Raw genomic sequence first — 19,787 nt, forward strand, 5'->3', positions numbered from 1 at the left:
AGTAGTATTTACATTTATTTATTTATTTATTTATTTATTTATTTATTTATCTATTTATTTATTTATTTATTTATTCATATTCATTTCTCTTTTTTTTCCATGCGCATTACAGCTTTCCACGGTTATTATTTATATATGCATGCATCAGATGCCGGGTCCCTTCTTCTTTTCATTATTAACCGGTGGTAATATTTCATCGGTGCGAGGCCATCTTTGTTCCCCGCGCCGATAATAAATGGCCTAATCGTTATCGGCTCGGCGCTGGAGGTGTCGGAGCGCACAGAGCTGCATGCGGGGCTCCGCAGAGGCGCTGGATAAATTGGTGTTTCTTATCTCACCCGCGCAGATTATCGGTGCCTTTTGAAACCCGGCACAACAAATACATTCAGCGCATCTAATGCATCATTCGAAAAAAGGGGGGTGGGGGGTATGTGGGGGAGGTGGAGGGTGGTCGAGATCGCGCAGGTTGATAGAGACACACGGGCAGAAATATTTACACATTTAAACGGGCCAATATGAGCTTGTTTTCAGCGGGTTTTATTGGCCATTGCGCGCCGCGCACACGCACACGCACACGCATACGCACACGCCGCTTACCATATGAATGCGCTCAGCATCGTTCATATCGCAGATGATAGCTATCTGTGAGCTGATTCCCTCCTCTCATTAGATTTTGTAGCGTGTTGTATTAGGGGTGAAATTAGCCCGTTTGGTCCGAGCGCTTGTTTTCCCTCGTTTATCCGCTCCATCCATATCAGCCAAATCATCGCCGCGTTTGCTGTTTTGTTCCTTTTGTGCCTCTTCTTGTTCCTTGCATGGCTTCATGTGACTGCTTTATTGCTCACCATGTTTTATTAGGCGGCTCGAGAATGAAAAGAAAAATCTGAATAGTTATTATGAATTGGGGAAAAAAAGCTCCCATTTAACTCTCATTTGACAGCCGTAAAGAAAGCAGACGATTGACTTCCCATTAAAAGTTTTCTCATGTGTCCAAGGATTAATCAGTATGTTTCGATGGGGTCTTTGCATTGCCTTTTTATGTCCAGAGCTACTCATAAAATTATTACAAAATTAAAATAGTGAGCATCATGAGCATCAAAATTGAATATGCATGCATTTCTTTGACATGGAATAACATTTGCTTTCCCAAGGTTAATAATTATTATAATTATTATGATCACATGAAGCCACTGAGGCTATATTTGTGGCCCAGAGATGAGCACTTCAGATTGCAGTGCACAGTCTAAAGCAGCAGTAGCAGTTTGTTCTATAAAGCTCTGGGTTGTTTTATTTTGGCCACGGATAAGCACACAGTGGGCCAAAAGCGTTTAGACGTTCAGCCTTCACTGCTCATTAGTCACACAGGCCTGAGTGAATTCCTCTACTTTACAGAGCAGGTAAATGTGGAGAAACATTATATTACAGCTAAAGCCCAGGATAGTTGGATCTAATAATGAGGACTTGTTTTTATTTTTGAGAAATTCCAATTTTCTATATAAGTTCTACCACATCAAAGATATACGTTTGCTAAGCTATACTGTTTTTTGTTTGTTTGTTTGTTTTGTTTTTTTGAGGGTTCTAGGCATCATGGCCCCTTTTCAGTAAAGAAAGCCCTCAGAGATCCTTTAAGCGAGGGTGCTAGATGGAACCTTGAACAGTGTAATTAACACCAACAATAACAACAACAACAAAATATTATCATTATTCAGTAAACATATACCATATATTACATAATAATAATAACAACAACAATAATAATAATAATAATAATAACAATAATAATAATAATCATCATCATCATCATCATAATCATCAATGTTATTATTATTATTATTATTATTATTGTTGTTGCTGTTGTTGTTGTTGTTGTTGATGTTCTCTTTGTAGCCTGTATGATTATTAACTCTTAACAATTTTCTGCACAAGGTAACATTTCTGAAACCCTGGTCCTGGCCAGTTTGCTAAATCCTATTTGTTGGATCTAATTAAAGTCTGCTTTAATTAGATGTCTTAAATAATTAGCTTCATCTTGCCCAGCATGTTTTAGTAGCCTATTTATGTCAACAGATCTCTGACTGTTCATTTTGTCGAGATACGTTCTTTCAGTCTGTTTAAAAGAAGAAAAAAAACCGACTTCTTTGCCTAACTGTGCTCTCCTACGCTTTTTTTCATGCTGGAAAGAAAACAGGTTCCCATTCATAATGGAGCAGGTACCAGAGCGCAGCCCTGAGTGACACTTATGACAAAAAAGCGCCCGGTCCAATATACACAAACTCCCCCGTTTAATAACGCGCCATCTTCCCGGCGTGCGAGCTCCGATCGTCTCCATGGCAACCGCGATAACGGCGTCGCACTTTTCCATATCGGCGCCCGAGTCTATTATACAGGGGGATTAGCTCGTTTTTCCCCGAAAAGGTCAACCACAAAGTCATGAAGCGCGCTGTTTTCACCCTTCCGTGCGCGTTCCCGAGCGCTGGCGCGCACTGCCTGCGTCTCTGCACCGTTTAATTTCAGCTGATTTCATCAGAATAATTGCTTTCAGTGCGGCGAGTTTCGGGCCCGAGTTAGGAAGCCTGTGCGTGATCAGAGAGTTGAAAAAAAAAAAAAAAATACCGTCAGTAATGATGTTAAAGAGCCTAGGAATTGATGGAAACCGTTCAACCTCTCGTGCTTTGTAGTGTAGCGACCTCTAGTGGTCGAGGAGAAATTTATATATCAACCCACAAAGTCTTTCAACTCTTCGACATGTAGTCTACTAGCAGTGCGTGTTCATACGGGATGAATTGCTGAATCATACAGGCCTGCAGTAAGTGTGTGTGACACACTGAGAGAGAGATAGAGACTGCATTTCATGGTTGGAATGTCCCAGCTGGGATTCCCAATGGCTGCAAAGGAAGTGTGTGGAGTTCTGGCAGGAAGTGGACGCTGGGTGGGGGAGAGGGAGAAAGCGGCTCGTGGATCGTTTCCTGCTGCCTGCTGGCATTCCTCTCAACCAGCTTCAGCTCTGCGGCTCTGTTTTCCAAAAAGACTCTTCCAATTAGCCAGGTGACACATTGCTCTCCCTCCTTTGCTCTCTCTCTCTCTCTCTCTCTCTCTTCAAAATCCAAAATCCCACCTCCAGCATCAACCTCTAAAAAAACACTGTCTCCTTGCCAAAAAGCTCTGCCAAAAACATCTCTACAGTGGTGCACTCCAAAAACACAAGGTTCCCCAAAATCATTCTCCAAAGAATCCATCTCAATCACTTCCATACTTGAACTGGCTGCATCACTATGTATACAGAGCCAAATGGTCACACAGGTTTTCAGTCCAGTGCCTCTTGGAGATCTCTCAAAATGTGTTAAGTGTAAGTATTTCACAAATTCCTGAACTACTGCTATGTACTCTTACCAGTATGAATAATTTCTGGCAATACTGGAATAACAAAATAGGATAATACACACTGAAAATCTGGAAATACAGGTGCTTTTAGAAGGAGGTGAAAAAAAAAAAAGACTGCACCATATTTCACACAATTGTGGTTGATAAAAGAGCCAAACTCCTTTGTCTGTTTGAGGTAGCAAATGTATAACAATATACAGTATATTAAACATCTATTAAAACCTGCTTTAGAAACAATGCCAGTGTATGGCAATGTTCTCATTTAATATCTGAATCCAATTTATCTAAGTTAATCTTTTGAGAATGTTTAATCCCAGAATGTTTATGGATATGCAAGATAAGGCACTAGATTGGCCCTAATGCTTACTCACATTTATCACCCTTAAAATATTTTCACAGATAAGTCTGGATGTTTAGTAAGAAGGCACAATCGGCACTTGACTGCGGGCCAAGAGACCATTATACTTCCCTTGCCCCAGCGCAAATGGCTGTTAAAGTCGGCTCAGGCGTTTGGCTGGCTGCACAGAGGTCAGATATTAAAGGATCGGGTCAGGCCAACCAGCAGGCAGGTCAGTAGAGGGGTAAACAGGAGAGGGCGCGAGACAGGAAGCAGCAATATCAGGAGGCTACTTCCTACCCATCAGCCAAGTTCAGGCGTCAATGCTGCCCTGGTCATTGGCGTCATCGGTTCTCTTGCCAGCACACCTGGCATCACCTCCAAATGTCTCTTACACAGGTGGAGGTCAAAGAGTTAACGGTTTGAGGAAGGATGGACAGCTGGAGCAAAAGAAAGGGAAAGAAGGAGTGAAAGTACATACAAATGACAGAGAGGCGTGTGAAATAGTGGAGGAAGAAGGAAGAATCTCTTTGCGTTAAGCTCATTGGACTATCTGGGTTTCCTATCAGTTTTGAAGTGGGGGGGGGATTGTCTGTTCTGGAAAGCAGAAGGTTAGATTTGTGGCCAATGGGAAGTGCCCTCGTTCCTCTAATCAGTACTAGGAAGTGTGTGTCTGTGTGTGTGTGTGTGTGTGTGTGTGAGAAAGAGAGGGAGAGATAGAGATAGAGAGAGAGAGAGAGAGAGAGAGAGACCATTCTGTCCTGGTGCAGTTGAACAGAAATTCTAAAAGGGCTGCAGGACCAGAGGCAAAACTAGAAAGCAAGCAAACCATGCACTCGCTTAAGGCCCCTAGTAATTGAAAACAATGTCCCTAGGCAACAGACATCAAGAAGGATGTCTGCTTAGGAAAGTTAAGTCATATTGGCTTTTTAGTAATAAAGTCATAATGCAATGCACTTGATTAACCCCTTAGTGGAAACATCGAGCAGATTGAAGCATCATCAGGGAACAGGTCACCACAGGACTCCTTCAAGCCCAACATCCCCCTTTGCCAAGCAAATTGGTTGCATAAGTAGTCCTAAAAATGTAAGGAAGATCTAGGGAGGTCACAGTCTATACTACTCAATTCAGTAGTGTTACTGTATATCTTACAATCTAAGGTAAGAATGCTGTAAAATGATGTACTATAATGAACATGTACTCTTAGGAATGGTCTAAATTAGGTAGGAATATCATGGTAATAGAATGGTTCTCAAATGGCTTGTGTCCTCAGATGGCGAACTCACAGGATATTCTGACAGGAAGCTGGATATTTGAACTTGATTCCCGCTGAGGCAAAGAATAACTCACACACATTAAAAAACATTAGAACGGGATCTGACACACACACTTTCAGTAGAGATGGACCAGCGGAGGCAGGAGACTCCCTGTGGAGGCCCCAGTGCAGAGAGCCTTTGATGGGATGCCATGTGGTGGAAACCACAGGTTGTTAGCTGGAGATTTGGACCGTACCACACGAAGATGTAAAAATGCATAAGAACACACAAACAAATACATGTTCCAATATGAAAGCAGCTGCCTCAGTAGCCACATCCTTCAAAGTTTCATTGGACAGCATTTTAGCTGAAAAGGAATTTAGGATGTATTCTTTTGTTCACTATCATTCACTAGTTCATCGATGTATCTGAGAAGGATCTCAGACTAGCATTTGGTAGTGAAAATAACTAGACCTGTTTACTGAATAGATATGATCTAATGAAAAAATTTATGCTGATTCAAAGGCAGCTGGATTCTGATCAATTGGATACAAATGAACCTCGAACAGTATGAACACCAACCTCGCCCCTAACCCTGACCTTCTTCTTTATCACATTTCATATTTTGCAAATTATTACACATAATTAAATGTAATACCATGTTCATTGAATAATATTTAGCTAGATAGTTAATTAGGCCATAATTAGCGACATAACTTTAGAGGCTAAGTTAGCAGCTAGCAAGTTAGCTGCATAAGCCAGCTACATAAGCTGTAAAGTTGTGTAACATTAGATACTTCATTTTAATGAAGAAACAACATGTGGGAATCTATGAACAAAAATTTGCCTGTGGGCTACCGACCTTCATAGCTGCCTGCACTGTTTTGTTTGTCCATCTGAGAGAACCCTTAGGTTCCAGTTAGAACAAGGAACCCTTGAGGAGCCCCTTTCTGAATGTAGCACCCCCAAGGGGCCATTCAGGGAAAATTTAAAATAGATCTCATTAGGTTAGCTCTAAGAAGCTAGATCCTTTAACCCAATAAACCTTAGGTCCACTTTAAAAAGTGTTTTTTTTAATAGTATGGTGTTACTTATAACCTTTAAGGAGTTTGTCTGCTCCTTAAAGATGTGATGCTGTTTAACACCCTTTAGTGGTCCTCTGGTGTGTCCCTTTAAAATTCTATGTAGAACCTGTACATTAGAAGGTTTCCATTTTGCAGAGAGCTCCAAGTAGAACACCTTTAGGAAGCTAGAGCCATTAAACATCCAAAGAACTCTTGATGAACCCCTTTTTCTGAGCACCCTTAAGGAGTTCTCTTGTTTACCCCTTAAAGGTTCTGTGTAGAAACCAAGATCCTGGAACCCTTTCTCTGATTGTACCTACTCTTGTTTTAAAAAATTGCCATTGCCTTTAGCACTTTAAAGGAGTCCTCCAAGAAAACCCCCTTTAGGAAAATAGAACTCTTAACCACCCAAAGAACCCTTGAGGATCCCCTTTTTTAAAAGAGCATAAGTAGGTGCCTAAGTGGAACCCAGTGATAATCACATACGTAATGGGACCAAGCTCATTCACACTTCACATCATGGGTACACACAGATAGTGCTGCTGAACATCAGTGGACACACACACACACACACGCACGCACACACACACACACACACACACACACACAATTTCATTGATGTTCCACCTCTCTCTCTATATCTGTCCGTCTCTTTTTGCCTCCCTTCCCCCTCCCGCGTCCTCTCTCGGAAAGAATGCATCTCTCGGCACCCAGGACCCAATCCTGCGTTTGAAGTCTCTCCACCAGAGTCTTCCTTCCATCTCTCTGCCTCCCTCCACCCAGTCTTCTGCAGTGGCTGTCTGTCTGTCAGCCATGCTCATCTCCGCCCCCTGCAGCTGTGAGTGTGGAACAGACCATGCCTTTGTGTCCCTCGGACGCTGCCGTCCGCTTGTCACTTACCGCCCTGATCACACCTGCCCACCTGCACAGCACACACACTCACCTGACCTTTCATCCCTTTCTCTCTATCTCACTGCCCGTTTCTCTCTGCTTCTCTCATAGGATGGGGGGAGAGTGGCCAGCTTTCATCTTTCTCTTTCTCTGATTCTTTCTCTGTTTCTGTCTCTCACTCTTTCTGTCCCTCTCTCTTTCAGGATTGAAAGTAGCTATCGTTGGGGTACCTCCCACGCCCTCTGTCATTCCTGCTCTCATTTTTTTCATGATTCACCTCTCCCTTTCCCTCTCTCTCTCTCTCTCTCTCTCTCTCTCTCTCTCTCTCTCTCTCTCTCTCTGAGTGCTTGTCAGGGTGGAATGGCTGAGACCGGCTTCGTTCACAGAGCCCATTGTCGTGCCTTCGGCCTCCACTTCCAAACCATCGTGCTCGCTTTTCATAAGCGCAAGGCCAAATTACACATTTTCAAAAAAAGTGCCAGAATGCACTGAAAGCTGTGCAGCTCTGTGTGTGTGTGTGTGTGTGTGTGTGTGTGTGTGTGTGTGTGTGTGTGTGGAGGGAGAAAGATGAGAGCAGAGGAGAAAAGAGAGGAAGGGAAACCAGGATAAGACAGACGAGGGCTCGGAGTGTGGACATTTAGGGGTCACAGTGTATGTCCACCTGTGCACAGATGAGTGATGGGTGTAGGATTGTACCTGCTTGATCCAGGTGGAAGTCTGGATTCTTAGCTCTGGGGGTCCCAAACATTCTGCAGCCCGGAACCACTTTAACTGTAAAATAAATCCGACGGGTGCCTTCAGTCCAGATTTTTTTTTAATGAATTTAAGCCTTGTCCACCTACTCAAATAATAAGCTCATTATTCATATGTGTATACTATTTACTAGAGCCATAGAGCTTTTTGTTTTTCCTCCCAAAGAACACATTAGGTCCAAGGCTAGATTCTTTATAGGCCACTTGATTTTAAGTTATTAATGTTTGGATTCAACCCATTTTATTCACAGAACCCCTGGCTATGCTTCACATACCCCTGTGGGCCCTGGAACCCACTTTGAGAACCACTGGTTTAAAAGATCAAATGTGTATTTCTGCACAAATATTGTGTAGTTATATGACATACAAGATGTTTTTTCAAAGCAGAAGGTAGCTACAGTAATGCCAGTGTTTAAGAAGGTTGCATTTCGATAGCTACAAGGGTACATGTAATCCACAACCCTGCAATGTCAAACCCAGGGCTCAATGAACTTGCAAGAATGAATACTGAAACAGCCAATAGTACCTACTACTCAACATTTTAGCACTATATAGAATTCACACCTGACCCATAGCGTCAGTTTAATAAATGAAAATCACCTAGGCCTAATACTGCATGCTGTTAAATAGTTTTTGTTAGCTTTTCTTTTTGCTAGATTTGTATTAATAAATTGAATAGATAATATGTTTAGATTATGGCCCTTTCGACAGCTCACAAAAATGCTGATGTGGCCTAAGCAGAATTTGAGTTTGACACCCCTGCTGTAATAAAAATAACTGAAATGCATTTCGACCCAACATATTCAAGAAACCTTTATTTAAATATTTAAAACTGGACACTGAGGGTAATTTTTTTTACTCTGGTACCTTGACACAGGAGACTTCAACCAAAAAAAGTCGCCAAAAATAAAACGGTTTCAAGACAGTCGTTAATCAAAGCAAATGTGGCAATATACATTTATGTACCAAAAAGGAAAACAATCTTGCAACAGAATTTAGTTTCAGGGATGCAGTAGCTTTAGGCTTAGGCCTTAAAAAATTGGAAAGCTTTTTTAATTTGTAAAATATTATTGATGTTGATATTATATAATAGGGCTATTGGAGCTCCAGAAATCTGATCAAAGCAATAAATGTGTATTACAATATTGCACTGTATTGTGGTGGCTGACGTTCACTAACTTTTGTACACAGCCTGCTCCTTGTCCACCACTTGGCTGGTGTTTTTTGTGACGCCAATTTTCTCCGGACTCGCTGCACCAGCGCTGACGCACAGGATTATGAGATACTTTGAAAATTGACCAGCTGGAAGCATCAGAACAGGCAGGATTAAATTAAACATTCAATCTGGACATTACTGGATGCCTTGCTGACACACTGACAGTCTGTTTAGCAGGATTGTATAAAAATACTACAAGAAGTGGATATAGTCATATGAAAATATGAACACAAGAAGCAGAAGATTTTCTCAAAGACATTTCCTTCATCTAGCATTACTGTTTGAGGTCCTTCGACAGCCTGCACTCGGGTACACATTCATGTGTGTGTGTGTGTGTGTGTGTGTGTGTGTGTGATGGAGTGCGGACAGTAAGGGCGGTGGCTCTGTCACCGTGGTGATTTATGAGCGCGCTCAGTTGTGAGGTGCACAGTGCAGGATATTGTTCCCTGACACTGACTGTTCTCTGCAGGCTGTCAGGGAGCGTGCCCATGTGTGCGTGTGGTGTGTGTGTGGTGTGTGTGTCTGTGTGTGTGTGTGTCTAGAAGGCCTGCAGGTGAGCCTCGGTCAGCCCAATCAATCAGCAGTGTGTTCACTCCAGCCCTGCTCTCCGCTTTCTGCTATTGTAACTTCTCTATCACTAATTAACACCAGCCAGCCCCAACCTCTGCTTTGTATTTTAGTTGTCTTTTAGCCTGCTGGAGCTTTGAGCTCACGTTTTCAGAGGCTGTCATTCAAGCCTGTGCACAAGAGAATGTGTGTGTGTGTGAGCACGACCACATGGTTTCATCTAACCTGTAACCCCCCCCATCTCTTCTCACACACACACACATACACACACCTCTGTGTGTGCATGGCAGCTTTTGCAGTACACCACGTCAGGATACAGTGCTGCTTGTGGATTCCGGTTTAAACAGAATTTCAGCTCCGGTTTGGTCAACAGCTCAACCGCAACTCTGGCACAACAAGCCATGTAGAACTCAGCAGGGGAGATAGACAGAGAGAAAACAGAGAGAAAGAAAAACAAAGAGAGCAAAAGGAGAAAGTCAGTGGTAAGATAGAGAGAGAAACATCCACACTAACGAACTTCAGGCTCTTCTATCTAATCTACTAATCAGCACACACATGAATAAATAGAGTACACTCTTAGAAATAAGGGTATTAAACTGTACTTTTCCTGGTCGCTTGGGGGTACCATCAAGTACCTTTAGTGTCTGTCTTTTACCTGGGAAGGTGCATGTAGTGTACCTTTTCTATCTATCTATCTATCTATCTATCTATCTATTTTTTTGGTTAAAGGTTCTTTAAAGAACCATATGGTTCTTCTATGAGTTTGTTCTGAAGAACATTTCCTGGAACCTATTTTTAAAATATTATAAGACAGTTTCTGTTCCAGACAAGGTCCCACGTTGAACCCCTTTAGGAAACCAAACCCTTAACCATCCAAAGAACCTGTGAGAAACCCTTTTTTGTAAAAGCGTGTCTATCTAGTCATGTTAGTTAACTACGTTATCATAGTATAAATATATAACTACAGTATAACTACACTCATGGTGTTAGATTTACTCATGGCGTTAGGTTTAGATTTTCTTTTTTTTTTTTGGTTTATACCTATAGAAGATTCTATACAGAACCCTACTTTAGACAGGGATCCAAGCAGAATCTCTTTAAGAAGCTAAAAACTTCAGTTATCTTTGTACCCTTTCTTCAGTGCTACTAAACAGAAGGTTGTGTGTTCAAATCCCAGAGTTATCTTTGTACCCTTTCTTCAATGCTACTAAACAGAAGGTTGTGAGTTCAAATCTCTCAGCTCTCTCAGCTATATCACTGGACTGTATAACTAACCCTCATGGAAACTGCTTTGGATTGATGTCTGGGATTTTGTTCTGCTCCATTTTGCATTTCCCCCCTTCTAACATGTCCACAAAAAAATTTACATCTTAAACATGACAGCACATGGAGAAAAAAATAGAAAAATACATACACAGCAAAGGGGTCCCAAGAACTGTGTGTGGTTTTGAGAATTTGAATACATGTGGCACTTCAAGCTCGGTATCTGTGCCGATCTTTCGCTCAAGTTTCCACTGTTTGTACATTTAAGAGTCCAAAACACTTACATATGCACTTTAACAACAAGCTATTCTGACATAATCATAACATGCCTGCTGATGTGTAAAAAGGAAGGTTTTAGACAGTTTCTCAGCCTTCAGGATGAAAGAAAAAAAACCACTTTCTACACTATTGTGTGCTTTCAGCATCCCAAGGCATCAGTGCTTGGTTTCCATCCAGTGTGTATTTTGCAGAATGATTATTGTACTGCACGTATACAATACGTACGTGTTAATAACAGAGCCGAGAGGGGATATTGTTATTTCGGCCCAGGAAATGACTTCAGCGTGACCTCTTGGGGGAAGCGATGACCTCAGTCTGGCCTCTGCCTTCATTAGACCTGCTTTTTGGAAGTGTAACTGTAGACACAGAGACAAACACAGCAAGGAATTACCATCACACATGCATGTGGAAGGCAAAGTGGCAGAAATCAGGAAAATCAGACTCTTTTATTACCTAAAGGTGAATTGGCTGCACTGGGATTAAACACAGCTCTCGACTAAATCACAGCGCTGATGGTTATCACTATAACACAAATATTAGGGATTATTTCCAGACAGAACTCTAGATTTCTCTTCTCACGTTAATTATGTACAATTTCATATATATTTTAGTTTAAACAATGTCTTCCTACTGCTTGAAAGACAATGTACAGAGCAGAAACTACTGAGGCAGAGTAGGATAAAGTTGCACCAACTTTCCTTATAATTTTATGAGACATTTCTTTCAGTGTCTTCATCAATAGTTTGGGGACATTTATGTGGCTGATTAGCGCCACCCTGTGGTGATCATCTGCAACTTCATATAAATGATTCAATGATTCCCAGTAAATTTTTTGTTGTGTCAGCAAATCCTACTATAAATGTTATGTTCTTTCCATATGCTGTGCCAATATTATTTACAAAGGTTTGCAGGTAGAGGAATTGGTCTCAAAACCAGGGAATTTTGTGATCTTGGTACGAGCCACCCGTACGAGCATTAACCTTAAAACTGCTACTTTGAACAAAAAAGTGTCCAATAATATTACAGAAAAGTGATGCGTGAAACTGCATGGAATCCCCTAAATGACAAATACCACTTATACATATATGAACACAAAAACTGATTATAGAGAAGAAAAAATTCTCAATAAGTAAGGAATAAAACATGATGATACTCTTATAGGAAGATAACTACAGGGTGACATGATGTGGTGTAAGTTATGGTCACTACCCTTAAGGTGATTATTTTCTAAAACCAGAACATCCAGTAGTGGTGTATTCCTCTCATACCACACGAATTTGCTGACTATTACCATTTTAAATTTATTAAAGAACAAAAAAGGCAACTTTTATAAATAAATGCATTTAATGTTGTGGAACATCTATGAGATAAATTAGGTCCTGTTAATAAGATAAGACAAAAACAAACAAACAAACAAACAAACAAAAAAAACACAGCTTATGTTACTGAAGAACCCACAATGCACAAAGGCCTGTTCCTCTGTCCTGAAGGCTTTCCAGTGTCATGACTGTTGAGTGCTGACACTGGAGACTCCTTCCAAAATCTCCTTACAGAAAGCTTGACCATGTCAGTGAAGAAATCCTTTTTTTTTTTAATCTGTTTATGTGGAGTGTCTGCCATACATTAAATATAACTACCAACAAATTAATAAGCACAACTTTGGTGTGCTAACAGTAACTCTGCTTCCTGATGGTTCACATCATCACTGATTAATCTCCTCTAACAGCATGCCACCCAAGTGGTGTTTTATTATTTACTTAATTACTTAATGTCGGTCATTCCAAAAATTCCACAGCTTTGGATTACAAATTCAAATGAGCATAAACAGCAAACAGAACAAAAAAGAAACCAGACTGAAATTTATAACAACGTGTTTATTTTCACTTTTCAAATTTTGACACTTAAGGAACTTAACATTCAGCATTTCCTTCATCCCCCAACACACACACATATCTCTTCTGTTCGTCCACTAAATTCATGATATGAAAGCACATCATTTACAAAAATGGAAAATTATTTAAAAAAAAAAAAAATCTAAGAGACAAGCCAACAAAATTTGGGGGAGAAATTTTCAATAACATGCCATCCATCGTGGTCAGAGCTTCTGTATTTTTGCATTTGTTTCAGGGCAGAGGAAAAAAAACATAGTTTAGAGATTAAGTGCCAAGAACACAGAAGGAAAGAAATGTTTCAGCAGGTGATGACATAGCTGAAACACATCAACTTGCCCTCACCTAAAGTGATCGCCTCAAACAAAAAACAAGCATGAAATGGACAAAAATTCATATAAAACCCACGACTTGAGGCATTTCCCTGGTGATCAGAAAAAAACAAAGGAAATCTTGAGGGATGAGTAAATGTGGAGGTGCACACCCCTCTCACACAGCCTACAGGATGAAAAAGGCATAACACACATTGAGGTGGCTGAAAGTGCTCACGTGGATAAACGTGACAAAGTGTGTGGATGAGAGGGTTTGGGGTGTATTTCTGCGCATAACGGCACTGTGTGTGCGTCGTGTGCTTTAGAGAGCGTCGAGGAGGCCGTCGATGCGAGAAATCAGCTCCTGTCTCTTGCCGGTCAGTGATTTCTCTGACGAGATGTACGCCTCCTTCTTCACCTTCCCGGTTACGAGGCGCTCAGCATCCTGACAGGACTGCAATACCAAGTCCTTCACCTGGCCGTCCAGCTTCTGGATCTCTCCCACCTGAGGGAAAATGTTTAGAAAAGTTACTGCCTGTACAGCAAAAAAAAAAAAAAAAAAAAAAAAAGACACCACCCTGAGTGACTTGCATATTAATCTTTAGAATTATCTTGAGTGGCACCTAATAGTTAGAAGTAATGAAATTCTGAGTTGGGTTTAAACTTCATTTTTGGTCTTTAAAAACACCACTGTAATTTGTACCTTCTCAGCAAGGTCAGATCCTTCAGCTTTAAGGCGAGCCTGCAGGCCCGTGATGTCGTTAGTGAGGGTGCGGTGCTCAGCCTCCAAATTCTTACGGCCCCCATTCAGGGCACCGGTGTCACGTGACTGCTTGTAGCGGTTCACCACCTCATCCATGTGTCTGTACAGACCAAGCCTCTTATTGACCAGAGTCAGGACCTGCTCTGTGATGGAGGCAACCTTCATCCGCACCTCTGCTGCAGGGTCCTAGAGGAAAGAAATGAGAGAAAGAGATGGAAAGATAAATGTGTATGTTTAGGGAAAGCCGCATATCAAAGAAGACAGATTTTCACCAATGTGATACCTGGATGGGCTTTTTTTTTTTTTTTTTTTTTTTTTTTTAAAATCACAAGAGATTCCTGAGTTGTGTAGCCTAATAAACATTTGTGTTTTCTCTGTTATGGCCTGAGCGCTGGAAACTGCTAGTGTGTTCAATGAGACAAATGTGTGTTTCGTGTAATGCCACATGATCACATGATGGGATCGCTAACAACTGATGAGACAGCATTTGTTATATGCCTGTAGTAACTTGGCAGCAGATGGAACCATGCACACCTTGGTGATGGAGAAGTCCATACGAACGTAAACGATGACTGTGAAGAATAAGATGTAGAATGCACCGACCACCAGCAACGGCTCCTGCAGCATCAGGATCTTATTGAAGGTGTAGTGAACCTGGAAAGACATACAAACCCACAAAAGTAAACAACACATAACCCCACAGTTTATATTAGAATCATGGTCACAGTGATGCAAAACCGCATAGCCACACAAATTGAGAGATGTAGCGAGTGGCTCTGACTACAAAACGAAATGTCCATGAAGATGGAAAAAACAGTAAGAAATTAAAATAATAATAATAATAATATGATTTGATTGCATTAAAACAGGTGTGATGTGGCCCAATGTTGTGGCTGATGCTGATTATTCTAAAGGTCCCTAAGTGTTTTCTTCTTTGTAAACCACAGCAATTTGCCAATTACTGCAATTTTTATTTATTTATAGTTGCATCCAATGTCATGAAACAGCCATGAGACAAGTTAGTTCCTTTCTTTTTCTCTCTGCAAAGTGCTGACACTGGAGACTGCTTCCATAAACGTTAAATAATCCTTATAGGAAACTAACATATCCGCTATCGGACGTTTTTTGGCATCACAGCTGAAACGACTGCCTGAACTACTGTTATAGAAAATTAATCAACACCCTCTGACTAATAAGATTCAAGACTTCAGGAGTGCTTTGGTACGATCGTATATAAAATAACCATTACGCACCACCCTGCTGTACTGAATACAAGACTTTCACCACCACTGTATCCTGTTTACGTGAAAAGTTTGGTCATGCGTCTCCTTGAATTTAAACAGTGAGTCTTACCACCATGTCCTGAATGTGCTGCTCCACCAGGTTCTCCTTAGTGGCCACCAGAACAGGCCTGCCAAAAGTGTCCAGATAGGTGTAGTGCAGCTGGTCAGGGCTTCGCTCGATGGGGTATGGAGTTTCCAAATGTACATTCCTGATAAAAGTAGCAGATTATGTGGTTAATTTACTAAATGATAGCGTTATAATACACCCTAAAAGCAAAGTTCTTCCAACTAATTATTAGTCTCTTTACGATTTCTAAACACTTCAGCAGCTAATATACAGTTACACAGATAAAAATATAGACTGGCTTCAAATTCCTGAGCTGAAATACAAATATGTGATACCTTGCTCCTTCTGGGAGAATCAGTTTGACGGTAAGTTGGTCGATAACCTGATCATCATACACGTGATCAACCAGGCGCATTTTCAAAGCATACTGATCACCTGTGGAGAAAAAATATGCATTAAATATTCAGACACTAATTATTAATGAGCTCTCAAATATTACAAGTACAGCTAACAATTATTACAAGGAATAAAAGCTACTTAAAATGATTTATTTGTACTATTTTAATTAAATGTAACGTGATGTAATATCAGCAACTTGAAGCTTTCATAAGGAAAGACGCACCCAAGGTGTAGAGATACTCGTAGCTGGGCAGATTGTATCCGATGATGTAGTGCGTCTTCCACCCTCCAAACAGGGGGAAGCGGGGGCGCACTTCAACCTCGACGGAGTCTTCCAGGACCTGCAGGTGAGAGGTGGAGATGTTCCCGATCTCGTCCCGGTAGTACACGTCTTGAGCAGAAGCGGGGAGGATCGTCTGTAAGAAGAGGAAATTGAGTGTATGAGTGAAAAAACAGGACAAGTGAAACCAATCCTCTCTGAGAACATAATGTAATGTAGTGTGATTTAAGATGATAAGAAACCATTCTGGCAGTGTGAGAAAGCAGATCACACCTTGAAGGATTTGATGGAGGAGATGCCACTGTCAGACTGCCTCTGATAGTCGTAGCGGGAGAACGGCCCCTTCAGGTATGCCCCTGTGTGTCTCAGGTCGATGGTTTCCTCCACGGCGATGTTGCCCCAGTGGGAAACCTCGATGGTGCGTGTGATGCTGCTGATGGTGAGGAATGGTGTGTTATTCTCATAGTGGATCTTCATGGTGTCCTACAAGAATAAAGTGCACATTCTGAGTCACAAGTCTAAAAAGTAATCTAAAATCTTAACTAAATCTAAAAATGACAAAAACTTAGCATACTTCAACCAAAATTACTGAGGATTCCCAGACAGCATTTAGTGCTGGATTGTTTATTCAATGCAGATTCATAATACACTGTATGGTGTGTTGGTGCCAAAAAAACAAATATATTGCAACTAAATCTAGTTAAATTAGACCATTTCGCCATGGGCGCATCCCAAAATTAACCGATGCATTCTTGATTCCTCAATCCTACGTCCTTCAGCCTGTGAAATCGATCACAGTCTGCCATCTTTAGGAAATATCAATTCTTAAAACATGTCCAGAGGAATCAAGGAATGAGGAGAGAGGATCAAGAACACACAGATGCTTCACATTTTTTAAGCAGATGAGTCGCGTAAGTCTAAGATAAATTCTTCACCACTCCCAAAAAACAAATAAGAAGCACGAATAAAAAATTCATATGTTTAATTAAATAGAAAAATGGGAATGAATGAAACCCTTGCATAAAAATATATTAATATTCCTAGCTTTAACAACAGACAGGTTAGTTGATGATTACAATTTTGTTTGGGTTAAAATATAAAATTTTAAGTGTGTGATGTAGATATAGAAGTCATTATGTTTGTTCCTGATATGTTATGTTTCCTCCTGTCCTCGTGTCCTCTTTTTGCATCCTTTCATCACTTCCTAAGAAGCAAAGGAGAGCAAGGAAAGGAAACGACAAGGTGCAATTAAAGAAATGGGAAGCTCCATGACGCCATGACATCTTGTTTACCTGACTGAACGCAGGGACGTCCTTGAATGGGCCATACTCGATCACCTCCTCGTTTTTGCTCGGGTTGCCCAGCTTGGTGTAGCTCTCGACGGTTTTGGAGGCGAGGCGCACGCGGGTGGTCTGGCTACGGGTGGGGTAGGGAGAATACAGGTAATGATTGCCCTGGAACACCACCAGCTGCCTCTCGGCCTGCGTGACGTGAGTGGGGAAAGGCGTGAGCACGTGGCTGAACACAGTCTCCACCTTCACACGCAGCTTGGCGCCAGCTGCCAGGACCGAGGGCAGCTGTGCCTGGAAGAACGTCCCACTGCAAGAGAACGAAACACAGTGAGTGAGAAGGATAAGTGTGTTTTTGCAACAGGAGTGAAACTCAGTTATGCATATGGAGTTAAAGTGCTCTTTACATCAGCACTGAACTCAGACAGGCATAAATAAGGAGCTGTTCTGTCCATAACCATTTCTTTCGTGTCTATTTCCTGATTGCTCACTACCACGGCCTCTCATTGTCCACGTTCTTGATGTTCTTTGCAGTATTTTTGAAATATGCCAATAGTTGGTCTGTGGTGCTGTGACCAAAGACAACAACTTTCTGTGATGAGACTCTATATGCAAACAGTCATAACTCAACCAATGTGCAAATTAGTTTATGATGTCATTTGGTGCCTTCTACTGAGTTTTTGAGGCTGCATTTCCAAATTTTCCCTAAAAAGATCTGGCAATACTGGCTTCATCACTCACCTCTGTCCTTTTATGGACGTCTCCTTCAATTCCAAAGCTTCATCTTCCTCCTCTTCACCTTTTACCTGGTTATAATAAGAGACCAGAGTGTAAAAGTTAGTGTACTTTGTAGTGTACTGAGACAGGAAGTCATTTGGGACTCAGCCCAAGTGAACAAGACGTTAACAAAAGCTCTGCAAATGCAGCACATGCATTTGAAGAAAAAAATGGTTTTAAGAATGCGGTAGTTTAATTTGCATTGTGGTTATGATATATTATTTGCCCTGTATAGGTTGTAAAAGTGCAGCGCGCGAGTCAGAACAACCCGGAAGTGTCTGCTTCACACAGCGCTTACGTGTCACGCAGACAGTGGCGCTCTGCAAACGCACGCGCTAATGCTAACATTTTCATACACATGGATTAAACAATGCTTACATATTACAGTTAATAAAGCATTTTATATCATTATAATTTTGCACTTTCTGTCCAGTCACACTATTATTTAAGCTTCGGCAAGTGCTTCACCAGGCTTTAAATGTTAAGCTAGCTTTGCTAAGTTATTAGCTAGCGCTACTTACTAGCCGAAGCTAGCTAGTTAATAGCTAATTTGGCACTGTTTAATTATTACACACTCTTAATTAAGTTGTTAAATTAATTTGTGGTAAGAATCAGTAATTTGTAAAACAGTGTACGAGCTAAGTTAGTCGAGTTAGCGCCGGTTAGCAAGTTAGCAAGCTAGCGAAATGACTTCGGCTGAGCTCCAAATATCTTCGTATTCCCTACATAGGTAAGGTAAGTAATAGCACCATTCATGCCCTATGTAGTGGACTTTATGTGTGATAAGGAGACATTTGGGACTGGACACGCTGTAAGGTTGCAGCTTCACGGCAGTATGTTTAGCTACTCACAGACGCTCCGATGTAGGCGAGGTGTGGGGCGAGCTCAGGCTCCAGAGCCAGGATAAAGCTCTGCGCCGCGGACTCTCCGGGGTTCGCCAGCAGGATCTCGGCGGATATTTTGGCGAGGTGCGTGCTGAGATCCAGCGTCCGCTTCACCTCCTCATTCACCAAGCCGTCAGCCCAAACTGCACACAACAACCCGCCGAAAAACAAGAACCAGCGGCACGAACGCAGCGCCATCCCTCTTCTCTGCGTGTCTGGATGCTTATGTTACCAATTTTCTTAAGAAAAACAATATGAATGAGACGGCGCGCTGCAGAAAGGCCCCGTCCGTCCTTCGCTCCCGCAGCCAGCTGTTGTTTTCCCACCCGTACTCCGACAAACAGTCCTAGGATTGGCTAGTAGTAAGCGCCCACATGCACGCCACTGATTGGACAATTCCACTGAAAGTCTGAAATGCTAACCAATCATGGCCCAGGGGGCGGGACCTATCGGAATACGGGTAGGACTGCTGGAAGGATGACGCTTCATTCATTCCTGCAGTCAGTGACGTAACATCGAACAAACAAATAAATAAATAAAATAAAAAAATGATAACATAATAGATTCATTGATGTACTCTATTCCAGGTTGTAATGTATATGACTCTCCTGTAATTTTTTTAAAAATAAAAATTATAATATTTTGTGAGTCCAAGATTATCACAATTTAATTTTCTTTTTTTTTTTTAACAATTATTTATTTTTCATCCTTTTTGCACAACAATTATAGACATAAGAAGAAAAATCTATCTCTATCTACTCTAACTGAATAAATAATGTTGAGCAGGAGGAATAAAAAAATAAATTAAAAGAACAATTTTATCATTTCATTTTTGGATC

General features: G+C 41.3%; 1 protein-coding gene across 1 annotated transcript; it reads right to left on the bottom strand.

Annotated features, from left to right (window-relative positions):
* Positions 1 to 12,860: 12,860 nt before the first annotated feature.
* On the bottom strand, positions 12,861 to 19,291 carry rpn1 (ribophorin I). The gene is made up of 10 exons (XM_026935454.3): positions 18,916 to 19,291; positions 18,029 to 18,093; positions 17,291 to 17,597; positions 16,272 to 16,481; positions 15,942 to 16,134; positions 15,655 to 15,754; positions 15,323 to 15,461; positions 14,504 to 14,623; positions 13,910 to 14,155; positions 12,861 to 13,711 (listed from the first exon to the last, which is right to left on the bottom strand). The coding sequence occupies exons 1-10, from the start codon at positions 19,144 to 19,146 to the stop codon at positions 13,529 to 13,531; spliced, it is 1,794 nt and encodes a 597-aa protein (XP_026791255.1). The 5' UTR covers positions 19,147 to 19,291; the 3' UTR covers positions 12,861 to 13,528.
* Positions 19,292 to 19,787: the final 496 nt, after the last annotated feature.

The sequence above is a fragment of the Pangasianodon hypophthalmus genome, chromosome 20 (assembly GCF_027358585.1).
Source record: "Pangasianodon hypophthalmus isolate fPanHyp1 chromosome 20, fPanHyp1.pri, whole genome shotgun sequence".
Lineage (NCBI taxonomy): Eukaryota > Metazoa > Chordata > Actinopteri > Siluriformes > Pangasiidae > Pangasianodon > Pangasianodon hypophthalmus.